The 26,129-nt window shown below is 43.1% G+C and overlaps 1 protein-coding gene across 1 annotated transcript; it reads left to right on the top strand.

The window, feature by feature from the left end:
* Nucleotides 1-49: 49 nt before the first annotated feature.
* On the top strand, nucleotides 50-26,129 carry TRIM42 (tripartite motif containing 42). Its single transcript, XM_049628729.1, has 5 exons — nucleotides 50-552; nucleotides 4,355-5,052; nucleotides 12,779-13,602; nucleotides 16,574-16,798; nucleotides 25,873-26,129. The coding sequence occupies exons 1-5, from the start codon at nucleotides 212-214 to the stop codon at nucleotides 25,957-25,959; spliced, it is 2,175 nt and encodes a 724-aa protein (XP_049484686.1). The 5' UTR covers nucleotides 50-211; the 3' UTR covers nucleotides 25,960-26,129.

The following is a 26,129-nucleotide window of genomic DNA, read 5'->3' as shown; positions in this document are numbered from 1 at the left end:
AAATGGCCTCAGGCTGATATAGGTAAATGCCAACCCAGGAGCTTCCTAGTAGGGACGCCGCCTGTAAAGGTCTCACGACAGCCAACCTCTTGCAACCTCCAAGCTGAGGACCTCATCAGAGGGAGGAGGGACTCCTGCCTGGGAGCCCACAGGATTCTGGTAGAGAAGGCGTCAAGAGCTCTGGGCAGCCGGTAGCCATCATGTAGGCGCCATGGAGACGGCCATGTGTGTTTGCTCTCCATGTTGTACATGGCAGAGATGTTGTCCTCAACTATGCTCCTGTCTGTGCTGCAAGTTCCTCTTCACCTCAGAGCGGAACTGCACCTGCTTCCCCTGCCCTTACAAAGATGAGCGCAATTGCCAGTGCTGCCACTGCACCTGCTCTGAGAACCCCAACTGCCACTGGTGCTGCTGCTCCTGGGCCAATGACCCCAACTGCAAGTGCTGCTGCACGACCAGCAGCAACCTCCAGTGCTACTACTACGAGAGCCGCTGCTGCCGCAATGCCACCATCACGTTCCACAAGGGCCGCCTCAGGAGCATCCGCACCTCGTAAGTGCCGGGCGCCCGACGGGTTCCTCGCCAGCTGTGGACTCCATACGTACCCCCGCCCCAAGTCCCTTTCTCCCTCTGAAAAAAGGAGGCCAAGAACTTTGTAGCAATTAAGCCTGTCCTGAACAGCCAGTGACCACATCTAGCCCTGAGTCCCACATCCACGCCCCACCAGCTGTGCGAATAGGCACTGGGCTCTCTCACCTGCACTAAATAGTAGTGGCTAATACTCAGCGTGTAAGCCACTTGCCAGGCACTGCATGTGTGACCCCCAGCAACCCTCACAGCACGCCCACCACACCAACGAGGAAACGGAGCCTTTGGAAGGTGAAGTTGCCCAGGATCACACAACTAGTAAGACGCAGCCAGATTTTGAACCCGGAATCTGTGTCTTAACTTAAAAATGTTGCACTGCAAAATGGAGAGTATAGGATCTGTTGTGATTCGGTGGGTTTGGGGATTAACGTATGCACCTTGTAATCTGTTACGGGATTTAAAAATATAAGCTGCCCTGTCTCTTCCTCCTCTGAACTTTTGATACCTTCAACACTTATTGGAAAAGTAGTAACTTCCACAGGCCACTTTTGACCCCTATGTCCTTTATAAGTACCCCAGACCAACTCCTGCCAGCCTTCTCATTCTTCCCATCTGGAAGTCATGCATCTCAGGGTCTCAGTTACTCACGTGGGACATGAATGCTCTGTGACAAGCAATTGCATATTCTCTTCTTGCTCTGTCCAAGGCAGTCCTTTTATGTCACATGTGAGGGGAGTTTGGAGTAGCAAGGGCAGACTTCTTAGAGAAGGAAAGATCACAGCTCAGAACCATAAGAGGAGAGCTTTTGGAGAGGCAGAAAAATGAGACGCAGGTTTGAAGCCTTCCAGGCTGGAAAAACAATTCTGTGAGTAAAGTTTCAGTGAATTCAGGAGAAGGATATGATCCAACTTGCAGTTCAGCACTTAGGAGATGCTTAACAAATACTACTCTCCATTCAGGGAGCTCTTGCGGTGTTTGCATGAGTAGAGGATCCAGGGGTTCTGGATGCAAGTCCAGAGGTTCTCAGGTGCAGAAAGTAGCATCCACATTCCTCTCTCCTGACTCAACGCCCCATTTCCTGCATATCAGCCATGGAGAGTCACTGGCCACAGTTCAACGGAGGAGGGATGACATTGGTATTGTGGGAAGATGCCTTAGGTCAGTAACTCCCAAACTTTGCTTTACAGGAATCACCTGGGGGTCTTTACAAAGGTCCTCACTGCCAGACATTCTGATTTCATTGGTCTGGGGGATCACCTGGACATCAGAATTGTAAAAGCCACCCCCAAGTGATACTAAAATGCAGATGGCCTGGAGGGATCAGAGGGAAGCCAGGAGACCTTCCGGGTGACACAGTGAGAACCCAGGTGCTAGGGGAACAGGCCTGAATTGAAGAGAGGGTGTGTGCAGAGGAGGAGAGGCCAGATATCTCAGCAAGAAGGCAAGGCTGCTGGGTCTGGTGGCTGTTTGGGCATGGAGCCACAGCCACTGAATGCCCGGGTCCAAGCCTGAGGCTTTCAGAGGATAGTCAGAGATGCTATTGCAAGTGTCAGGAGGTGGGCAATGGGTACACTGAGGCTTGTCTTCCATCTGGCCTCTCTCCTGGTTTCTGAATCCCTGCCTCCCCCTGCTCCTCATCGCCACTTCCTGCTCAACACCTTGCTCATCCAGCCCACTGTGGTCTCAAGTATCTCTTTCTGACTTTCTCATTTCTTTCCCACTTCCTTTTTGACCTCCACCCAAACTCCCTGGGCTGCCTCTCAGCCCTGCTGTTTCTTCTACCAATGTCACCTTCCCTCCCGCTTTATATTACACCATGCCATCTCCCTTCTTATATTACACCATGATTCTCAGAGTCCTACCTTATTGAACTAAAGAGGTTCATCCAGCTACCACGTACACAACTCACTGTCCCTCCAGTGACCCCTTTAGGGCCCAGGCAGGAGACTGAGAAAGCAGAGAGGGAATGGGCTGAGAAAATCGAGGCCAGCAGGCCTAGGACCCAGCATCCAAATCCTTAAGGGATGAACTTTCCAGGAGCCTGAGTGCCACAAAAGGCATTCTCTGCCACCACAGGGCCATTGCCATTCAGTATGCTTTGGCAACACCTTTGACTGTCTGGGCTCTGAGACATAGGTCCATGGGGAAGGAGATAGGAGCATATAGGAACCTCAAGAAATCAGAAGCAGAAGAAAATACAGCCACAATGTCAAGATCAACACCCAAATATCACTAACGTGAACAGAAGATAAGAGACAGGATCAGTCACAAATTGTGTATCTGTTTACCTCCATCCCCACAGCTAATTCATTTATTTTCATAAACTGCTTTTGCCCTGATTGTAGCTTCTCAAAATATGCATTTGAATTTTACAAGTATGCTTTTACCTCATCCATGGTTCCTACAATTAAATACATGAAATCCACCTCAGACAAATAAAGAATCAACACACACACACACACACACACACACACACAAATAATAGAACCATATACTTCTCATGGACGTGACCACTCTTTTCCTCTAGTGTGGACATTAGCTGGCCAGTACCAGAGGGGACTAATTGCCGAGGCCACATTTATTGAGTCCTTACTATGTATCAGCAGTTAGTCACTTTATCATGGATTACCTCATGTAGACTTTGTAAAATTCTCATGAAGGAAATAGTATCGTTAGCTTTGACCATTGGATTACAGATGAGAAAAGTGAGAATGGGAGGGATTAAGAAATTCGTCTCAAAGGTGCAGCTCTAAATGGGTACATTCCATCATGAACAATCTGTCCCTAGAGCCTAGACCCTTAACTCTTACCTGTCGGTCTGCTGGTTCTAGGCTTGGTTCTAGGGACTGACCTCCTGGTGTCCTGAGGACACTTTACCCACCCTCTTCTGTGTTCTACCCTATATACCGTAATACTGATGATGCCAATGCCTGCCAAGCAAGAACATGCTTGTAGGTGGACAAGATTGGATTTACTGAGTCACTGCACCAAGTGAGAACATACACCATGGTTAAGAGTAAGGTGTCTCAGTAAGAAGGCATCTGCAAGTTATTATGAAATTTAGGCTCATTTCAGGTCAGGAAATGGGGGTAAATCTCCTATCAGGTATCTTAATAAAAATCTGGTTTACAAGATGGGAAGGTCACAGGGCACCAAATCCTGCAATCGGTGAAAAAGCAGCAGTCGCTCCCATGAACCAGGATAGGCGAGATCTGGTCGTTTTGTGGTTTGGACGATGTTCTTGTTTTGCCTGCATTCAAACAGGAGGAAGTGGTCTTATTTCTGCTTTGCTCCATCACAGTCCCAGAATGGCTTTGTAGGGTGTTGGTGTTCTGTGACTTTGCTGATGGGCAACAGAGCACTGAGGCCCCACTGATGGTACCAGACCAGTCTGTCCTGCTTTCTCTTCTTCAAAATTCACAATGTGCAGTCGTTCAGCACTTACTGTGTTCCTGGGACTGCTCTCAGTCAAGCTTTGTAGGTATTAAATGTAGTTTTAGTCCCCTCAAGAAACTATAATGTGACTACTAATTTTATAATGACGCAAAAGGCAGAGAGAGGTCAATTAACTGCCCTGAGGTCACCCAGCTAAAGGATGTTGGAGGCAGGCTTAGAACCCCAGTACCCTGGCACAGAGCCTGTGCTCCCCACCATTACACTGGCCTGCCTGGCAGTGACCTCCAGTTCTTCCAGAGGCCAGAAATGGGGTGAGCTCTGGAGCCGGCCGGCCTCCTGAAGTCCTCCCCGTGTCCGCTTCTCCTTCCAGCTCCAAGACCGCGCTGCGCATCGGCAGCAGCGACACCCAGGTGGATGAGGTGAAGACGATGCCCGCCAACAGCAACCTGGTGCACCATCTCTCGTGCCCCCTGTGTAACCGGCTGCACCTGCACTCGTTCATGCTGCCCTGCAACCACAGCCTGTGCGAGAAGTGCCTGCGGCAGCTGCAGAAGCACGCCGAGGTCACCGAGAACTTCTTCATCCTCGTCTGCCCCGTGTGCAGCCACTCGCACTGCATGCCCTACAGCCACAAGATGCAGCTGCCCGAGAACTACCTGCGCGGGCGCCTCACCAAGCGCTACATGCAGCAGCACGGCTACCTCAAGTGGCGCTTCGACCGCTCCACCGGGCCCACCCTTTGCCAGGTGTGCCGCAGTCGGCGCATCGCCTACAAGCGCTGCATCACGTGCCGCCTCAACCTCTGCAACGACTGCCTCAAGGCCTTCCACTCGGATGTGGCCATGCAGGACCACGTCTTCGTGGACACCAGCTCCGAGGACCAGGACGAGAAGATCTGCATCCACCACCCGTCCAGCCGCATCGTCGAGTACTGCAGCCAGGACAACCAGCTGCTCTGCACCTTCTGCAAGACGGCATTCCACAACGGCCACGACACCGTCAACCTCATCGACGCCTGCTCCGAGAGGGCAGCCGCCCTCTTCAGCGCCATCGCCAAGTTCAAAGCAGGTCCTGGTCCCCTCCCCTCCCCTGCACAGTCACCCCTAGTTCAGGTACTGATGGGGAGAACGGCTCCAGGCAGTCCACTTGGTGAGAGCCTCCCCACCCGGTGGGCCAGTCCAAGCACTGGGAAACACTGAGCCAGGCTGCCAGGCACTGGGCTGGTGTGCACGCCGGGCAATCATCACCAGCCTCCTAACCTCCCTGGGCCTTGGCTTTCTCATCTATAAAATGGGCATAGCAGTAGTAACTCCACTGGGTGATTGTGAGGATTAAATGGGTTATTCTATGTGAAGCAGGCAAAAAAAGTATCTGGCACATAATCAGTGCAGAAAGATTCTATAATCTTGGTTATAATCTTCATGACCTTGGGCCTCATTTCCTCCTTTGGAAAATGATGAGTTTGATCTTCCAGTATCCTGAAGTTCTGTGAGCCTTTCTGAAGGGTTTTGTCACAAAAGTTGAGTATCTTCGGTGTTTTCCCAACTTGCAGAGGGAAAAAATTAAATCGATGTTGAGAATTATTTCAATTTAAAATTTTCCCCGACAGCGTTTTCCCCAAAACTTGCAAACACCAAAGTAAACAAACTGGTAACAAACACATAATAACAGAAAAACTCAGAAATAGCCAATAACATTCTGATCAACGCTGGTTTTTCCTCTGCATGCCTGCTCAAGGTTATTTTATATTGGTTACCTATAAAATAGTACATTTTGGTTAAGGGAAACTGAGCCTAGTTTCTATGCTGGAACCCAGTACAACAATATCTTGCAGGGTTCAGTAAAGAGCCTCATAATTTCTGGGTGTGGATCCACTTGATTAGACATGAGGATCTCCGGCATCCTTTTAGGGCTCTTAGCCCCTGGGAATAGCTTCCTTGAATAGAGGCCTACTTTGCCCAGGCCCTTTAGAAGAAGTATCCTGGTCTCCTCACTCCTCCTGCAGTACAGGAACTGAAATTCCCTCCATGAATAAGACAATGGGGATTCCACGAGTTCACTGGCACAAGGCAACGTGTAAATGGCAGACCCAATCTATCTGACTCCAACATCCATGTTAAATCCATAACATTCCTTTGACAACCTTCTCTGTACTAAACAGCGACCAGAATCTGAAGACTGGAGGACTGGAACACAACAGAAACCACCACCACCACTACCACCCCCACAATCTGTGGTCTATCTCATTTCCTTAAGGACTGGCCTGCATCAAGTGACCAAAGTGCCCCAGATCACCCCAGCCCTTTCCCTTTGTGTCCATGTGTAAATATGCCTGAACATATGAGTGGGAGAGTTTTTCTCTGAGCTGCACATAAAGGTCCTATTGGATGTAGAGATGGGTCAGAGATGGACTTTGCTAACTCTGTCACCTAGGACCTCTCACCAGCATGGATGTTTCAGGAATACCTTCATTTCTCAATTGCTTATACTAGGAAACATTGTTTGTCGATTGATATTTACTCTGTTTTGGAACCACCATCAGGGAAGTCTCTATATTAAAGAAATTCTATAGGAGCCACATTACCAAGCAAATGGGTAGTCCCACTGGTTCCCAGAGGGTTTTCTTAAGGTGGACTCACTGCCTGGGCTTGGCTGGATTCTCTGGGGCCTCAGCATGGGAAGGGGTTGCTGCCTATAGTCTGCTGTGCCCCCCATGCAACCATAAGAGGCCTGGGCCTTTAACACAGGAGAAACCTAGAATAGTTTTCTCAGAGTCCAGAGCACCTAGAAGCCAGACAATGAAATTCAATTCAATATGAGGGGACATCAGTTCAAATTCCAAAGAGCCCAGCAATTGGAAGGAGACAGGGATCACCTTCATGGCATATCCATTTATTTATTTTTTAATTTTTTTTTTTTTTAATTTACATCCCAATTAGTTAGCATATAGTGCAACAATGATTTCAGGAGTAGATTCCTTAATGCCCTTACCCATTTAGCCCATCCCCCCCCAACACCTCCAGTAACCCTCTGTTTGTTCTCCATATTTAAGAGTCTCTTCTGTTTTGTCCCCCTCCCTGTTTTTATATTATTTTTGCTTCCTTTCCCTTATGTTCATCTGTTCTGTGTCTTAAAGTCCTCATATGAGTGAAGTTATATGTTTGTCTTTCTCTGACTAATTTCGCTTAGCATAATACCCTCTAGTTCCATCCACGTAGTTGCAAATGGCAAGATTTCATTCTTTTTGATTGCTGAGTAACACTCCATTGTGTATATATATACCACATCTTCTTTATCCATTCATCCATCAGTGGACATGTGGGCTCTCTCCATACTTTGGCTGTTGTGGATAGTGCTGCTATAAACATGGGGGTGCATGTGTCCCTTCGAAACAGCATACCTGTATCCCTTGGATAAATACCTAGTATTGAAATTGCTGGGTCCTTAGGTAGTTCTATTTTTTATTTTTTGAAGAACCTCCATACTGTTTTCCAGAGTGGCAGCACCAGCTTTCATTGCCACCAGCAGCACAAAAGAGATCCTCTTTATCCGCATCTTTGCCAACATCTATTCTTGCCTAGTTGTTAATGTTAGCCATTCTGACAGGTGTGAGGTGGTATCTCATTGTGGTTTTGATTTGTATTTCCCTGATGATGAGTGAAGTGAAGCATTTTCTCATGTGTCTGTTGGCCATCTGGATGTCTTCTTTGGAGAAGTGTCTGTTCATGTCTTTTGCCCATTTCTTCACTGGATTATTTGTTTTTTGGGTGTTGAGTTGGTAAGTTCTTTATAGATTTTTGATACTAACCCTTTATCTGATAAGTCATTTGCAAATTCTGTCAGTTGCCTTTAGTTTTGCTGATTATTTCCTTTGCTGTGCAGAACCTTTTTATTTTGATGAAGTCCCAATAGTTCATTTTTGCTTTTGTTTCCCTCATATGGAATATCCATTTATATGTAGGTAGAGAATTTACCCTGTCCATCCTTTCTGAGGGAACCTCCTCCCCCACCCCTCAAATTTTTTTAATTTAAAAAATTTTTTTTAATATTTATTTATTTTTGAGATAGGGAGAGAAACAGAGCATGAGCGGGGGGCGGGGGGCGGGAGGGAGGGCAGAGAAAGAGGGATGCACAGATTCCAAAGCAGGCTCTGAGCTGTCAGCACAGAGTCCAATGCGGGACTCGAACTCACACACCATGAGATCATGACCTGAGCTGAAGTCAGACTCTGAACTGACTGAAAGGTGCCTCCACCCCTCAATTTTTTTTTTAGAATGTTGAAATTAAAGCTTTACTCAACATTTTACCTTTTCTCCAAAAAATTCAAGATATTTAATTTTTTTTTTAATCAAGAAGCAAGGTATGAATTTTAACACTCATCCTTAGAAAGGAGAAAGTCCATTTTGGGGAGATATGCACCTTCTTAAACACTAGAGGAGTTCCCACAAAATTCATATAACATTAGTTAATGGCATAATTTCATACACACAAATTTCATATACACACAAATTTTCTAAATTTCCTCACAACTCCTCTGTACCCACAGGAGTCATAAATAAACAGTGGATTGCAATAGTTAGCACTGATATTATCTTATCATCTCTTTTTAAAAATGGCAAATGAATGCTGTTTTAGACTTTGGCGAGTTGGCAGATTTTCATAAGAATGTATGTATTCCCACACATACGTATTGGTCTTTATTCTAGATAGTTTACTTTCCCTGGTGCTAGATGCATAGGTATATAATTATATGTTTGCATAATCATGATGCCAATTTATGTCATTCTAAAAGAATCTAAATAGTATTTTATGACATTGGGTAGACGAAATAATCAGGTTAATTTTAAATGTTTTATTTATATTTAACATACTTATTTATTAAAAATTATTTTATGGTTATTTGCCCAACTGCTTTATGAACTGCTTTTTCCTTGGGCCTCTGAAGAGTAAGCACGTTTCTCTATTTGTTGTCAATGAGATTAGTGTGATCATTTTGGCCACTTGAAAATTAACTTCAATCATACCATTATGTATTCTGTAGTCTGGTTTGGTAACTACATACAAAAACATCAGCATCTGACGTATATCAGCATCTGTTCACTACTGTATAATTCATAATAGCAAAATATCGTAAACGTCCTCAATGTCCACAATATGGTAATTCTTTTTTTTTTTTGTATTGAAAATGTTTTCAGCTTTATTATGAAGTGAGCTGGGTATTAAGTGAAGTGTGATGGATATTAAGGAGGGAACCTGTTGTGATGAGCACTGGGTATTATATATAAGTGATGAAACACTAAATTATACTCCTGAAACCATTAGTACACTATATATTAACTAACTAGAATTTTTTTTTCAATATATGAAATTTATTGTCAAATTGGTTTCCATACAACACCCAGTGCTCATCCCAAAAGGTGCCCTCCTCAATACCCATCACCCACCCTCCCCTCCCTCCCACCCCCCATCAACCCTCAGTTTGTTCTCAGTTTTTAAGAGTCTCTTATGCTTTGGCTCTCTCCCACTCTAACCTCTTTTTTTTTTTTTTTTTTCCTTCCCCTCCCCCATGGGTTTCTGTTAAGTTTCTCAGGATCCACCTAAGAGTGAAAACATATGGTATCTGTCTTTCTCTGTATGGCTTATTTCGCTTAGCATCACACTCTCCAGTTCCATCCACGTTGCTACAAAGGGCCATATTTCATTCTTTCACATTGCCATGTAGTACTCCATTGTGTATATAAACCACAATTTCTTTATCCATTCATCAGCTGATGGACATTTAGGCTCTTTCCATAATTTGGCTATTGTTGAGAGTGCTGCTATAAACATTGGGGTACAAGTGCCCCTATGCATCAGTACTCCTGTATCCCTTGGGGAAATTCCTAGCAGTGCTATTGCTGGGTCATAGGGTAGGTCTATTTTTAATTTTCTGAGGAACCTCCACACTGTTTTCCAGAGCGGCTGCACCAATTTGCATTCCCACCAACAGTGCAAGAGGGTTCCCGTTTCTCCACATCCTCTCCAGCATCTATAGTCTCCTGATTTGTTCATTTTGGCCACTCTGACTGGCGTGAGGTGATATCTGAGTGTGGTTTTGATTTGTATTTCCCTGATGAGGAGCGACGTTGGGCATCTTTTCATGTGCCTGTTGGCCATCCGGATGTCTTCTTTAGAGAAGTGTCTATTCGTGTTTTCTGCCCATTTCTTCACTGCATTATTTGTTTTTCGGGTGTGGAGTTTGGTGAGTTCTTTATAGATTTTGGATACTAGCCCTTTGTCCGATATGTCATTTGCAAATATCTTTTCCCATTCCGTTGGTTGCCTTTTAGTTTTGTTGGTTGTTTCCTTTACTGTGCACCCCTCAAATTTTTTTAACCAGAGTTCAAACTTGCTTTTAAGGACTCAACTTATTTTGGGGGAAGGTGCCATAAATCTACATTTTAAATAAATCTTCAAGTAATTCAAAATCAGGTGATCTGACAATACACTGAGAAACTCTGGGTCCTGGAGGAAAGATCTAGTTTGGGTCGATTGAAGCTGTGGTGTCGACCCCCAGGTGCACACTGGAACCCCCTGGAGAGCTTTACTAACTAGGGCCAGCAGCAATGACACCATCCAGGAGCCCAGTAGGCATGCAGAACCTCAGGCCTCACCCATACCGATTTTGTGGGAATCTGCACTTTTAACAAGATCCCCAGAAGATTCCCGGCAGCTGCTAACTGCCTCACCTGGATTCCTGAGCCCCAACTCAGGCCAATTCAGAATCTCAGCAAGTGAGGCCAAGAGGAGAGTTTTCTTTAAAGTTCTCCCAGAAGATTCTGGTGCTCACAGAGGACTGAGAACCACGACTGGAACAATTAAGAACATAGGCTTTGGACTCAGATAAATAGAATTAGAGACAGGCCTTGGTTTCTCCCATATACTTGCTGTGTGACACTGGACAGTAACTTAATCTCCCTGAGCCTTAGTTTCCTTATCTATCAATAGGAACAATATCTTCCTCATAGGAAGATACATGTAATATATTATAATAGAGAGATATGATCCATAATATGTGAATTATATAGATCTGGCCCATAATATTTAATAAATAATAGCTACTTTTAGTGTACTCCCTGAGAGAGATCTAGACTTAACTTTGCTCTAGGACCAGCTCTTGCAAAGCTGCCATATTTGTAAGATGGGAGGAGGGGTGCTTCTGGCCTCCTCTTTCTTTTCTCGTGGTGCTGCCTCTTTCCCCCTCACCTAAGGAATTTTTATGCTACCTCTCAGGACTTTACATAAACTTAATTAATCTCTAATGAAGCAAGGAATTTCCTATGCAAGATTCTTTAGCAGTGAATAACTATTGAATAGTCAAAGAAATTAATGAACAAAGTGGAATTTCAGCTGCCATAAGCCACAGTAGGGCTTGCATTGGGGAGGGCGGGAAGCATTTCTCAGCTCCTCTGCAATCACCCTGATAGTTTCCTGTTCAGCCCCTGTCTGCATTGCTTCCTCATCCCTTCTGTGCCAGCCTGACAGAAGAGGTGGGCAGAGGAAATAGCGGTTTCACAAAATAGGCTGAAGAGTAACACTTACCCCAATGATGTCAGAAAACAGGACAGAATGGCTTTCACTCAATAAATACCTTTCAAGCCCTTCTACACACCCTAGTCATAGTGATAACTAAAAGAGCCATGCTCCCTGTTCTCATGGTCTGACAGGACTCCTGGGTTTCTCTTACTCAAATGCACATCATTGTTAAAATGGCCACAACCCACAAAGGTCCAGCTGACTGTGCACCTGGGAATATGTTAAGAACAAAGTACAAAAAAATCTTGGGCACGCCTACTCCTGAGTAAAATCTGATGAGGATTATAGCCCATCAATTCACTACAAATTTGGCCTATCAAGGGAGGACCTTACCTTTAGACTAGGCCACAGAAGGTTGACATGTCTTCACATCACTGTCACAGCCTGATGCCTAAATCACTGTAAAGCCAACAAAGGTACTCATTTCAGAGAGATGTACCACATACTCTCAATCATAGCATCCTCTATACTATAGTATCCTTGGATTTATGAGTGTCTTGAGCATTGGTGCCCTCTCATATTCATATCTGTATCCCTAGTACCTTGGAAGGCATGTGACATAGGTATCCAGTAAATGTTTGTTGAATGACTGAGTGAACTTAAAATCCAAAAACCATGTAAGAGGATCCAGAACAAACTGGGTTCTCTTTGAAGTGCAATAGCAGACTCTTTTTTAGAAAGAAATGAGGAAAAGGCAAGAGAGGAAGCCCAGCTGATTTCCTACTGTTGTCTAGGTCTGGGTTTTGGTGAATGAGGCAAGGCAGCATTTAGAAGAAGTCATCAGAAATTTAGTTCTTTCTCTTGCCCCTGCAGAAGCTTAGCTTTCCCACAGGGAAAACCAGTTACTTTGAGACATCACCTCTTCTCAAGTCCAACATGCTCACAAGTGATGTCTGAAACTCATATCAAGGGTGGCCTTGAACTTTCAATTCCAACCCAGGGCCGCAGGGATTACTATAGCTATAACTATGCCAAGGAAAGAAAGGCTGGGACTCCTGAGGGAAGTATTAGACAAGGAGGCGGCGGTGGGGGGGGGGGGATCCTGAGGGAGGCCAGATGCATCTCATAAACCTGTTCAGGCCTATTGCAGTTCAACTACAAGTGCCCTCCCTCCCTCTCCACCCACTTTCATGGAATCTGAGGGAATTCCCTTCAGTCAGCTTTGACATCTGGGGAGATGAAAATTTTAACCAAAGTAACTAACCTGGTTGTTTTGCAGTCCGCTATGAGATTGATAATGACCTAATGGAGTTCAACATTTTAAAAAATAGCTTTAAGGCGGACAAGGAGATGAAGCGAAAAGAGATTCGAAATGGATTTCTCAAGCTGCGCAACATTCTACAGGAGAAGGAGAAGTACATCATGGAGCAGATAGAGAATCTAGAGGTGTCCAGGCAGAAGGAGATTGAAAAATACGTGTATGTCACAACCATGAAAGTGAACGAAATGGATGGTCTGATCGCCTATTCCAAGGAAGCACTGAAGGAGACAGGCCAGGTGGCATTCCTGCAGTCGGCCAAGATTCTGGTGGACCAGATCGAGGATGGCATCCAGAGCACCTATAGGCCTGACCCACAACTCCGGCTACACTCCTTGCACTGCATGCCCTTGGACTTTGCTGAGCTCTCCAGTGCCATCCACGAGCTCTTCCCCACAGGGCCCAAGAAGGTACGCTCCTCAGGGGAGTCCCTGCCCTCCCCTTATCCCATGCACTCAGAAATGATGATCTCCAGGAAGGTCACTTTCAGCACTCACAGCTTTGGCAACCAGCAGATATACCAGCGAAGTTCCTCCTTGCTGTCCTTCAACACCACCAGTGGTGAGAAGGCCAAAATGGGTCTGGAAGCCTATGGGCGAGCCCAGTCAGCCACACCTGCCAAACCCACAGATGGCCTCTGTACCTACTGGAGCACAGGGGCAGAAAACCAGCCTGTGCAGAACAGCAGCAGCTTCCACAACTGGTACTCATTCAATGATGATTCTGTGAAGACCCCAGGCCCAATTGTCATCTACCAGACTCTGGTGTATCCTAGAGCTGCCAAGGTAAGGAAGGCTCTGGGCCCATGAGGAAGGCAGGAGGATGGGCGGTATGGAATGGAGGTGGGTAGTCAGCAAAGGTTGCACTTACCTCTTTGACCTCTGGGGTTCAGTCACTCAAATCTGCTCCTAAATTCCTAAAATCTTAAGTAGCACAATACTGGCTTAAACCAAATAATGTATTTAACTCATAGTCAAAAATCTATCTGAAGGCCCCAACCCCATTTCAAATGCAACCCAATTTGGGAACCAAAGTAATTTGAAGAGACTGCTTGGAGGGTGTAATGTTTCCCAGGGGCAAAGCCTGTAATTGTAGACAAAACACAGAAAATCCAATTAGAAATATAGGCTCCATTATCTATCAGCAGTGATTCCTCTAAATTGCTACCTTTTCTAAAGAAAGTATTCATACTCTCTATGATTTGGAAAGAATAGAAGGATAATCCCAAAATGGAATTCCAATTCTAATCTCATAAGATTCAGTTTTAGAGGGAGGGAGTGTTGATCTCTCACAGGCCTCTACAACTGCCATCATCTGACTTCAGGAGACATGACTCCTCCTTGACCCTCTTGACCTAACACGGACAAATAACCTTTCCCTTAACATTCCATTCAAATCCAGCTGAACCTAAATCAAACTGTTTATAGAATGTGTTATTAAAGTTCAAGGAAGGAAAAAGATTAACTTGCAATTAGAGATCCTGTTAGAGCATAACTTGCCTCTCTTGGGGTTCCCTACAGGGACATCTCCCAGGCCAGCCCATGGCCGGCTTTCATGTGGCAGGGCCCATCTTTTGCGCTCATAATCTGAAAACATTCCCAAAGACTTTTAGCATCCTTGAAGTCTAAACCATTGGTTCTCAAACATTAATGTGCACCTGGAGGTCTTGTTAAAATGCAGATTCTGTTTTAGTGGGTCTCAGGGGGCCCTGAAATTCTGTTTCTAACAACCTTCCAGGTGCTGCCATTGCTGCCAGTCTGCACACCACACTTTAGTATCAAGGGTCTAAAAACAAGACAATGAAAGCCAGACACTGACCAAGCTTTACTTTGCTGTTCTCCTGAGACATTATAATCTATGTTTTAGAGTCTATAATCAACAGCAAGAATGACCTTACTCTGAAAAGTAGAATATACCTTCCCATGGGCTATCAGACACAGCAAAGTATCTCTACCCTTCATGTAAGAGACACCTACAACTGAGTAACCGAACCTTCATTTCCAAATGATACCAGATCAGCAAAGCCTCCAGTGTATGTGACATTAGCTCAGTGATGGCATGAGGTCTCTCCATGCAACTTAGACCTGGGAGATTGGCAGTTTCTCGCTCTGGTGATGTCTGCCCCATAATTGGGCTTGGAAAACAGTCACCCCATGCCACTGGTTAGTGGTCCCTGCAAGAGCCCAAGAAAGGGGCCTAGGAAAGTCAAGTCATTGCCTGTCAAGAGAGGACACCTAAATCTACTGCCAAATAGTGGTATTTGATGTGAAGATATCAGTGATCCCTATTAGGATCATGGAATGGAAATCATACAGGAATCCTAGTGTTTAGTGATGCCGAAGATGAAATCTGTGCTGACTTCTCTCTCAAATTATGGTTGACTAATAACCCACTTTAGGCTTTTGGCATAGAAAACATTCTCAAAGTTAGTCTTATAACTTGTCAAATATGTATCTTAAAAATCCTAAGGATTTTTTCCTAAAAACTCAATTTTATTTCTAGAAAACTTTCCCAGAGAAATGATTAAAAATTCAGGTGAAGATTCATGCCCCCAAAGTCCTCATTGCATCATTATTTATTGGAGTGTAAAATTAGAAACAACCTAAATGTTTGACTACTGAAAGATTAAATCACTTATGGGACAGCTATTAAAATGGTGCTTTACTAAGTTTTTAATAATATAGGGAAATGTATAAAATATAAAAAATGAAAGGAAGCAGGAATCAAAGCAATATAATCCAAATTGTATGCATTTCTGTATTTGTGAATGTTCTAAAATTGGAAGGAAATGAATTTTGAACTGAATTTTGGGATTATAAGTGATGTTTATTTTTGTCCCTTGTATTTTTTCTGCATTTTCCAAGTCTTTTATAATGAGTATGTTTGTTTTGATACTCAGAAAAATATAAGTTAATTTTTACTGACAAGTTATACAAATTTATAAAAAGTTTTAAAAGTATAAATATATAAAAATAACTACAAATTAATTATAAATTCACAAAACTTTATGCACTTAGGAGTAATTTTAAATTAACTTTATAAACATAATAACATTTAAATTTGTTAAAGCTTAAAGAATACAATATCTGTTTAGAAATATAATCATTATAAAATATTTATGTGCCAGACACAATCTGCTAATTGATATTTGTTAATATATCTCTTTCCGAAAGCTGATATATTATGTTTTGAGTGTGAATATATATTCTTCATGCCTTGGGTAAGCCATTGCACCTCTCTGGTACTCTACTTCCTTATGTGTAAAATACAGGCTTGGAACAGATACACTTTTCATTGTCTAGTAGTCTGTGCTTCTATTGGAATTTGCTAAATGTAACCTTTCTGAGCCTCAACTGTAAAATGGGATAATAAAATCTCCCTTCCAGGGAGTTGTGAAGACTAGGTGAGTTAGGCAATGTCTGACACAGAATCTGATGCATAGAAGGTATTCAATAAATGGCAGCTACCTTGGTTAATGGTGTCAAGAGAACAATGGTCACTGCCATGTTGGCTGATGGTAACAGAACCCAGAGGAGCATTCTTCTGTTCTTGAAATGCATTATGAGCATCATGTCAAGTCTTATCAGGTAGCCTTTCAAGACTGCTGCACATAGTCCACATTGAAGTCCTCAGCAGCTAGAGGAGATGGGGTCAGCTTAAATCTGCCCCACTGATAGTTAATGGCACAAATCTTTACGGGAAAGAAAGCTGAATGGTGTATATTAGTACCACACCCATATGTTCATTGCTTCATAGGTTTATTGGACATGCCCAACAGAAGATGTGGACTCTTTTGAGATGGAATTTTATGAACTCGTTACTACCCCTCCTAACAATGTACGGACAGAACTCTGTGGGCAAATTCGGGATATAATGCAGCAGAATCTGGAGCTGCACAACCTGACCCCCAACACTGAGTATCTTTTTAAAGTCAGAGCCATCAACAATAATGGTCCTGGACAATGGAGTGACATCTGCAAGGTACTGTGCACATTTTTTTTCTCAGACTTTCTTTGTAAGTTCTGGATGCAGCTCTGTCAGGATGATCACAAGATCACAGAACCCACAGTGTGACTGCCCCCTCTAATCCCAGAAAACTTGTTAACTCAGAGTCAAAGAGAGGGCTGCTGGCCTCAACCAACTTGGCAAATGAGGCCTAAGAATTGTTAGTTCAGTTTGATTCAAAAAACATTTGGGCCAGGCATTCTGTTAGGATGTAGACATTCCGAGGAAAATAAGGCATAATCCTTACCTTCAAGGAGCTCAGGGTCTATTAATTTTTTTTTTCAACGTTTTTTATTTATTTTTGGGACAGAGAGAGACAGAGCATGAACGGGGGAGGGGCAGAGAGAGAGGGAGACACAGAATCGGAAACAGGCTCCAGGCTCCGAGCCATCAGCCCAGAGCCTGACGCGGGGCTCGAACTCACGGACCGCGAGATCGTGACCTGGCTGAAGTCGGACGCTTAACCGACTGCGCCACCCAGGCGCCCCGCTCAGGGTCTATTAAACAAATAATTGTGGTATGAGAAGGACAAAAAAAGAGTTCATTGTTAATCCCAGTGGTGATTCAAAGCAAGCATAGGGTGCCAGATTTAACAGACATAAATACAGGGCACATACAACAAATAATTCTTAATGTAAGTATGTCCCATGCAATATTTTATTTGTTGTTTATCTGAAAGTCAAGGAGTAACCACTGAGCATGTCAGAATGGTATCCCCCAGAAAAAGGGACATGATTATTCCTATCTTTCTTTGTGATTCGAAGCTGACTCTTCTTTATATCTCTGGGGGATATACGTTCATGAGTATAATTTTATTGATACTCAAAGGAGAAAAGGAAGAAAAATACCAAGAGCTATCGTACTGTAGAACCATAATGATGTTCTTTGGGATACCAGTAGATTATGGCTTAATCAGGAATTCTTTAGAGGAAAAACAGTAAGTTCATTCATTTCAGCTTTTGAAAAGGGAAATGTATGGTACAGAGAAAGAGGAGTCTCATGAGACCACTTCCAGCCAGGACAAACATCTAATCCTCAAGGGAACTAGAAAGCCATCAGTTTCTCTCCCTGCCTCTGTCCATCTCTCTGTCGCTGTCTCTGTCTCTCTGTCCTCCCTCTGCCCACACTTCCACGTCTGCTTCTGTCTGAATCTGCACCACTTTCAGCTAGTTTGTAGTATTTCCTCCCCTAAATTCAGCTTGCTTGTGGCTTTGGATTGTCCTGGCCCAACTTCTGTGTGACCAACACAGTCTAACTAGCAACCCTCCCTTTGTCTCAGGTCAAATGTTTGCAGAAGAGAATCTGATTGGTTGCTACTTCTAGCGATGAGGGAAGCACAAGGTAGGGTGGGGGCAGGATTATGCTGTAGGTCATTGTACCAGTAGCAAATCAGCTGAAGGCAGAGGCTCTCTAGTCCATCTGGACTGCTTCTGGAGCCAGCACCCACATGAACCCCTTCCCACTCTCATGGAGGCCAGATACTCACCTGGGCAGGAGGCAGAAGGAGAAAGTCGGCCTGCCTGCTCCTCTCACTCTACCCCAGCCAGCTACCCTGTCAATTGCCCAATTCTTGTTGCCACCCTTCTTTCCCAAGCATGGAACACCCACAGCTGCTACCATATTTTGCAGCATGTCCTTTCGACTATGGATTTTTCCTTCATCTAATTCCATCTGCCTTCTCATTTTTTAGAAATTCCTCAGAAATGTCTTGCTCATGAAAGGCACTCAGTGCTGTTACTAATATTTTTAAATGTATCTCCTGTCATTTTTACATGCTAGGCACAAGGACAGGGAGTGGAGAGACTGAAGTGTGTCGGCCTGTCTTAAGTAGATGTTTTGTCCTCCCTCTTAAGCTCTGAACTCCCTGAGAACAAACTTCACATCTAATTCATCTCTCTTTCTCCCACAATGCTTACCACAGCAATGTGCATATCACAGGTTCTTAATGGTTACTGAATGAATACATGACTGAAAATGTGATCAAACAAATGAATATATGAGTGAATGTCTAAATTAAAGAGTGAAGAAATAAATGGATGAATAAAATTAATAATTACAAAGTACCATAAGATGCCCAAAAGCTAAGTGTTTTATGCAATCAGTCAAGAAGTAACATTCCCCCTAAAATTGTGTTTATGCGATTAATTTGTACTCCCTATATGGGAAGGAAACTCATTCCAGTTTCTTTGCTTTTTAACACAATTTCTAAATGAGCAGAGCACTAATTAATGAGGTTTTCTGGAAGCTTCATTTTTATCTGACTTGCAGAGCTGCAATATAGATTTTTCCTTCAGAAGTAATTCTTCCTCCCTCTTTGTGATTATATTAGCATTCTAGGGGAAACACTGGTTTCCTTAACATTTGTCATGATTTGCATAAGTAAAGGCTTCAATAGCAAATGAAAATAAGATGGTGTGTTTGAATGACATTTATAAAGCTTCATAAAAGTAATGACTTCAGTTCTTTCCCATAAAATCGAAATACTTTTCCTTTGGCATCGGTCCTATGCAGGTATTCCTGAAAGGTTTCATTTAAAATGCTGTAATGAGGTAGCAGAATCATTTCTTATCCAAAATACAATATTTCCATCATACATACTTTTGAAAAGGAAGCGAAATAACACCTTTCATATTTGATTTTCATAGTCTGTGACTTGCTGATTTTTTTAAGGGATTTTATTTGAAGTATAATATACAAAGCATGAAAATTAACGTGAATGCATTTTAAAGGTCCCATTTATTGAAGGCCGACTCCCTGTCAGATACTGTGTATTCGTTACCACTGATCATGCCAACCACTGGAGGTGGGGAATTATTGCCTCTATTTTACAGATGAGGAAACTTAGGCTCAAGAGGGAAAGTGCTCTCATGTAACTGAAGAAAGAGTTGAGTGGGAACTCAGTTCTCATCCAAGGCTGGAGCTCTTTGTTCTCCTGCACCACAGTCAGATTCAGCTAAATCTGGGCCAGTGGGCCCCACCCTGGGGACCTGGCACCTCATTCTGGGAGAATATTGTCAAAGCCAACAGCTGTGAGAGCAGGACTTTTTTTCTGAGAGGCAAGACTGAGCATTGGACTTGACCTGGTGTGCCATGGCCCAAGGCCCAACTCCACTAGGCTGTAAGCCCAAAGTGGACAGGTGCCTTGCTGGCCTTCCTCACTCCTCTCGGCCCACAACCTTCAGCCAAGAGCCTCTTACATCCAAGAGCCTGATAGTTTTGAAGGAATGAAGAAATGTGTTTTTAGGCAAGTCATATATCCTTTATCCTCAGTTTCTCTTCCTGTTCTTCCTTTAATCCACAGGGTACCTCCTGACCACCATCCACATTTCTGAAAAGAGCCTCCTTACTTTGCCTCCTTACTTTGAAATCTCTGCTAACTTCCAGGAAGTCTTCCCATGACAAACCTAACTTTCTATCTGTGCATTGGTTTCCCATTGCCACCATAACAAATCAGCAGCTTAAGCAATACAAACTTACTTATTATCTTACAATTCTAGAGATCAGAACTTCAAAATGGGTGTCACCCAGTAAAATCAAGGTGTGAGCAGGGCTGTGTTCCTTCTGAAGACTCGGAAAAGTTTATTTTCTTGCCTTTTCCAGCTGCTAGCAGCAGCCCACATTCCTGGGCTCATGGCCCCTTCCTGCATTTTCCAAGGTAGCAACATCAGGTTGAGTCCTTCTTACACCTTCATCTCTCTGGCTCTCTTCTGGCTCCCTCTTTCTTTGAAGGACTCTTGTGATAACATTGGACCAACCTGATGATTCAGCATAATCTCTGTCTTAAAGCCAGCTGACTAGGAACTTTAATTCCCCTTTACTGTGACACATAACACATCCACATGCTCTCAAGATCACAACGTGGATATCTTTGGGGGCCAAAATTCTGCCTACCGCAGTCTATAAACCAGATATCCCCAGCTACATCACATTTGGAGGTAAAAATTCAGGCCTAACAATAGTCACAAACTGCTACTTTTCTGGGCTTTTCCTGATTACCTCTTCAGGAAATGCACCCATTCCTGCCCCCACTCATCCCCGCAAATTCCTCCCCAGTCTGTATTGGGGGTCACCTCTGGCGTCTCCCATGTGCTCAGGAAACAGCCCTGCCAACTACTCTCAGTCTCTGCAGTGCTGACCCCTTCCTGCCCAGGCTGGAACTCTAGGCACAGAGCCAGGCTGCCTGGCCTTCCTGGGCATCTTACCTGGGTTTCATGAAATCCCCCTACTGGTTTTACCTCTGTCTCTACTTCAGACCTCCTGTCCAGGCTGAGATATGCATCTTCAGGAGGTGGGGTTGCAGGGCAATCTGAGAGACCAACACTATCCCACACTATCATACACTCAGAATAACTGCCCCAAACCTACCTCACCCACCCACATACTCACAGCCACCCCCTGCCCTGAAATGAGAGAAAAATGGTTTGCACTCCCTATCTCCTTAGGATTTATTCTTTTCCAAATTGCTGCTTGATCCTTCATGCAAATAGAGAATCCTATCACCTGCTCTCTACTTGCTCTGCAGAAAGACATGAACCCTGGAGTGAGGATAATTTAGATCAAGCTGGACCTATTACTTTTAACTTCATACACAGAGGGTTGAATTAATCATACACTTCAGTTCATGGTCCATTTTCAACAATGGCCTATGCAAGGCCCTTTTCTTGTCTATGTATGTATTCCCTTCTGCAGCCATTCCTTCCCAGACATCCATTCTAATACGTTTCATGTATATCTTATTGCTTTTATGAGTTCTTACATGGTATGTATTGTTTTGAATGTGCTGGTAATTTGCACAAATAGTGTTGTGCTACTTAACCCTACTTTGTTTCTCACCTTTTCTCCCAGAACACTGTGTTTTTTATGCTGTAGCAATGTAGTTATACACATTTAGTCCCTTACTCCTAATGCGGCCTCATCTTTCACAATGTGCATTTGGGCACCATATTTTACCTGTTCACTTAGCCAAGACAGACACCCAGATGATCTCCAGTAATGATGCAGTGAACAGCCTCATTCGTGGCACTTTGTGGGCAGGATAGGGGTATGAGAATTTCTCTGGAACATTGTATTTGTTTGCTAGGACTGCCATACTAAAATGCTACAGGTTGGCTGGCTTACACAACAGAAATTTATTTTCTCACAGTTCTGGAAACCAGAAGTCCAAAATCATGATGTTGGCAGGTCTGGTTTCTTCTGAGGCCTCTCTCCTTGGCTGGAGACACTTGCCTTTTCCCTGAGTCCCTCACATGGCCTTTTCTCTATGCCAGTGCACCTTTGGCAGGTCTCTGTGTGTCCACATTTCCTCCTTTTATAAGGACACCAGTCAGATTGGATTAGGGCCCTCCCTAATGACCCCATTTTAACTTAATCACTTCTTTAAAGGGCCTCTCTCCAAATACAGTTGACCCTTGAACAACATATAGGTTTGAACTGTGTGGGTTTACTTATACACTGACTTTTTACAGTACAGTACTATATTTTCTCTTCCTTATGATTTTCTTAATAACATTTTATTTTCCCTATCTTACTTTATAGTAAAAATACAGTGTATAATACATACATAAAATATGTTAATTGACCATGTTAATGGACCAATTGACCAAGTCATCAGTATGGCTTCTGGTCAGCAGTAGGCTAATAACAGTTAAGTTCTGGGGGAGTCAAAAGTTATACATGGATCTTTGACTGCATGGGGGTCAGTGCCCCTAAGCCCTGCATTGTTCAATGGTCAACTATACAGGCACATTCTGAAGTACTTGGTGTAGGACTTCAACATATGAATTTTGGGAGGACATAATTCAGCCCTTATTAGAATATACCATGAGTGAAATTGCTGGATCACAGAGTATGTGCATACTTGATTTAAATGTGTGCATGAACGTGTCCATAAGGAATGAATGAGGGACCCTAGAGCCTAAGCCCCACCTGTATGTGGCATGGTCCAGCTTTCTACTATTTTGTTAATCCAATGCGTACAAAGTGTGATAATCTCCTTACTGTTTGAAATTTCATTTCACATGCTTGTTAGTTTTCAGGATTTCCTCTTCTGTAAATAGCCTGCTAAATATCTTTCACCCATTTTTCTATTGCATTTGTTCTTTTTCTAGGTGATTTGCAGTATGTTCTTAAATATTCCAGATAATGCTTTTAGACATTGCTAATATCTTCTCTGTTCTGACATTTGCCTATTAACTTTGTTCATAGTGTATTTCATGAAACAACAGAAAACTTCCATTTTGATATGACTGAAGTCATCAATTGTTTTTTTCTTCTGGTTTGACCTTTTGAAGTTTTATTTAAGAAAGTCCTTCCATAGGCTTAGTTCACAAAGATAATCTTCCTCATATTCTTTTATTATTCTTTTATTAACTTTCATTTTACCTGTCAAACTTAGGACCTTAATCCATCCAGAGTCCACCTTTGTGTGTAGTGCCAGGTAATGATGCACATTTTTGACCGTCTAGTGAGGCAGTTTTTCCAATAGCATCTACCAAGCAATGTCTTTTCCATTAGTATATGGTAAATGTGCCATTGCGATCTTATATTAAAGTGCCATATATTCAAAAGTTGTCTCTGAGCTCTCTATAGTCTCCTGTTGGTCTATGTGTCTGTTTTTATGTCAATACCACACTGGTTTTATTGTTTAACCTTAGCTTTCTGCTTTGTCTTGATGAACTGCTAAGGTAAGTCTACCCATTACCCTTCTTTCTATTTTAAGGTTTATTTATCTAATCATAGGAATTTGTTCCTTCATATAAATTTTGGAGCGAGTAAATTGAATTCCTAAAAAAAAAAAAAAATCCAGATAGAATTTGATTAGGATTAGCATTGAGTCTCTAAGTTAATTTGGAGACATTTGATATTTTTGTAATAGGTCTGACATTTATTAAATCATCTTCAATGTGCTTTACTAGGGCTTTTAAATTCTTCTCATAGAGGTACTATATGTTCCTGGTTAACCAGATAGTTGACAGACTTTGTAGATATTATGAATGTTATCTTATATTTGATTATATTTTCTAATGTATTGCTGGTTTGGAATAAAAGCCATTGGTGTTTGGAGGTTAATCTTGATTCTAGAAATCCTGATAAACTCTCTTATTATTCTGAGAGTCTATCTGTTGATTTTGCTTGCTTTTCCAGGCTATGGTCCTATCATTTATGAATAATGATAGTTATATCTCTTTCTTACAATCCTTGAACCTCTATTTCTTTTCTTTCCCTATACCTTTGGCCAGGGCCATGAGTCCTACAGAAAATAGGGGCTGAAATACTTGATATCCTTGTCTTATTCCTAATCTTAATGTTTCTCCATTGAGTTATGAGGATTTTTAATTTAGTTTTTGTGGTGTATAATTCTCATTGAGTTAAGGAAATTTCCTTCCACTTCTGAATTGCTGAGAGCTTGTACAACCTTATGCAATTTTTTTTTATTTATTTGAGACAGTCATATGATTCTTCTCCTTTAGGCATTAATGAAATGAATTACATTGATTTTCTGATGTTAATCTTGACTTGCATTCATGGAATTAACCCCATGTGATCATGCTGTGATTATTTAATATACTTGGTTTTAGTTAGCTCATATTTTATTTTGGATTATTGTATCTATGATCATAAGGGAACTAGCCCTATAATGTCTTGCCTATATTGTTTTTATCTGGCTCCAGAATCAATATCTTATTAGCTTAATAAAATGAGGTAGGAAGCTTCTGCTCTTTTCCTGCTTTCTAGAACAAACTTTTCTTAAAAGTTTCTTAGAATTCATTTGGAAAACCATCTGAGCATTTTGGGTAAGGAAGGGGATGTCAATTATTTCAATTACTTCAGTATCTCATAGACTGTTCTCTGTTTCTTTTGTCCTTTTTCATATGATCCCCTTGTTCATAGACACGCCCCAATCCTTACTGCTCCATCCACACATCACACATGATCTTTGTCTCTGGAGACCCTGACTATGACAAAATTCAACTCCCCTATGTTGTATGAGTCAATTCCCAACTCTGCCACAACACTGTTATTCCTTCATTATCACCCACCCCCATTGCTCAGTGTGTTTCTTTAACACTATTTTTATTACCCTTACCAGGGCTGTCTCTTTGTGTTATCTCAATTTTTATCCAGCAATGGGTAACATAAAGACTTACTAGCTTTGTATATAGGGACATTGTACAAACATCGCTCTTTGCCACCCAAACCACACCTCCACCCCATCTGCCCTGTGAGTCCTGATTCATCTAGACAGAGCCTACTGATCCAGTGGGCTCTCATTCCTGGATCTCAGCCTCACTCCCTAACCGCCTCTTCAGTCAATGTGTACAGGGAAGGAATGGGAATGCTGCCAGACCAGAGGCATGGAGAAACCTAGCACCTTCAAAGAAAAGCAGGGAGATCCACGTGTAAAGCTGAGTCGGTTAGACTTGTAAGAAACTTGCTCAGTGCAGTCTCCCCTTTCCAGGTAGTTCTGACCACTCACTGCAATCACAGACAGTGTGAACCATCAGAGGGAGGCAACTGGCAGATATACATTTGTGGTTCTATTCACCTTTCATCCACTTCTCTAAGAAGCTTCTCTTTACCATAGCCAATGTTGGGATTACAGAGATGAAAGATGGTCACTTCCCCCACACCCCAGTCAGAATGCTCAGTCTGTTAAGAGCCAAACACATTTGATGGAATTTACAAATGATAAGAGCTACGACAGAAGCAATTTCCAGGGGCTGGGGGTCACCTGGAGGGCTATTCTATGGTGAAGCCCACCTGGGGTCACAGCATGCAGTTAAATGAGGTGCCTTTTAAGGAAATGGAACCTGGTCTGTGAAATCCCAGTCTCACCACATATTAGGTATGTGACTTTAGAAAAGTGAGAAGTTACCCAGTCCTTCTGAGCCTCAGTTTCCTCTCACTCATACAGTGGGGTCAGTGGCACCTGCTTCGTGAAGAGTTAATGAGATGATGTGTGTAGGGTCTGGTGCACAGCAGTGGCCAAGCTCCTGGAAGCTGCTGTTTCCCTTGTGACTGGTGCCATGGTTCTCTGCTTCTGATTGCAGGTGGTAACCCCAGATGGGCATGGGAAGAACCGAGCTAAGTGGGGCCTGCTGAAGAACATCCAGACTGCCCTCCAGAAGCGCTTCTGAGCTCCTCGCAGAGCAGCAAGCAACCTCAGCAATGTACCACAGATAGACATATATACACACATACATATGTATTTTTCTCAACACATGCTTCAGTGAGGCTATCACTGTAGGCGATGTTCCCGGGACCTCTGAGTCTTCTAAGAGCTAATAAAAGGAAATGCCTGATGTCA

Source organism: Panthera uncia, chromosome C2 (genome assembly GCF_023721935.1).
Source record: "Panthera uncia isolate 11264 chromosome C2, Puncia_PCG_1.0, whole genome shotgun sequence".
Classification (NCBI taxonomy): Eukaryota; Metazoa; Chordata; class Mammalia; order Carnivora; family Felidae; genus Panthera; species Panthera uncia.
This window is presented reverse-complemented; position numbering and strand designations above follow the sequence as displayed.

What these genes read in the sequence shown, in the direction of transcription:
- TRIM42 (XM_049628729.1), top strand. Translation starts at nt 212, where the DNA reads ATGGAGACGGCCATGTGTGTTTGCTCTCCATGTTGTACATGGCAGAGA. An exon ending in CATCGCCAAGTTCAAAGCAG is followed by an intron (nt 5,053 to 12,778) that starts GTCCTGGTCCCC and finishes GTTGTTTTGCAG; the next exon opens with TCCGCTATGAGATTGATAAT. An exon ending in AATGGAGTGACATCTGCAAG is followed by an intron (nt 16,799 to 25,872) that starts GTACTGTGCACA and finishes TTCTGATTGCAG; the next exon opens with GTGGTAACCCCAGATGGGCA.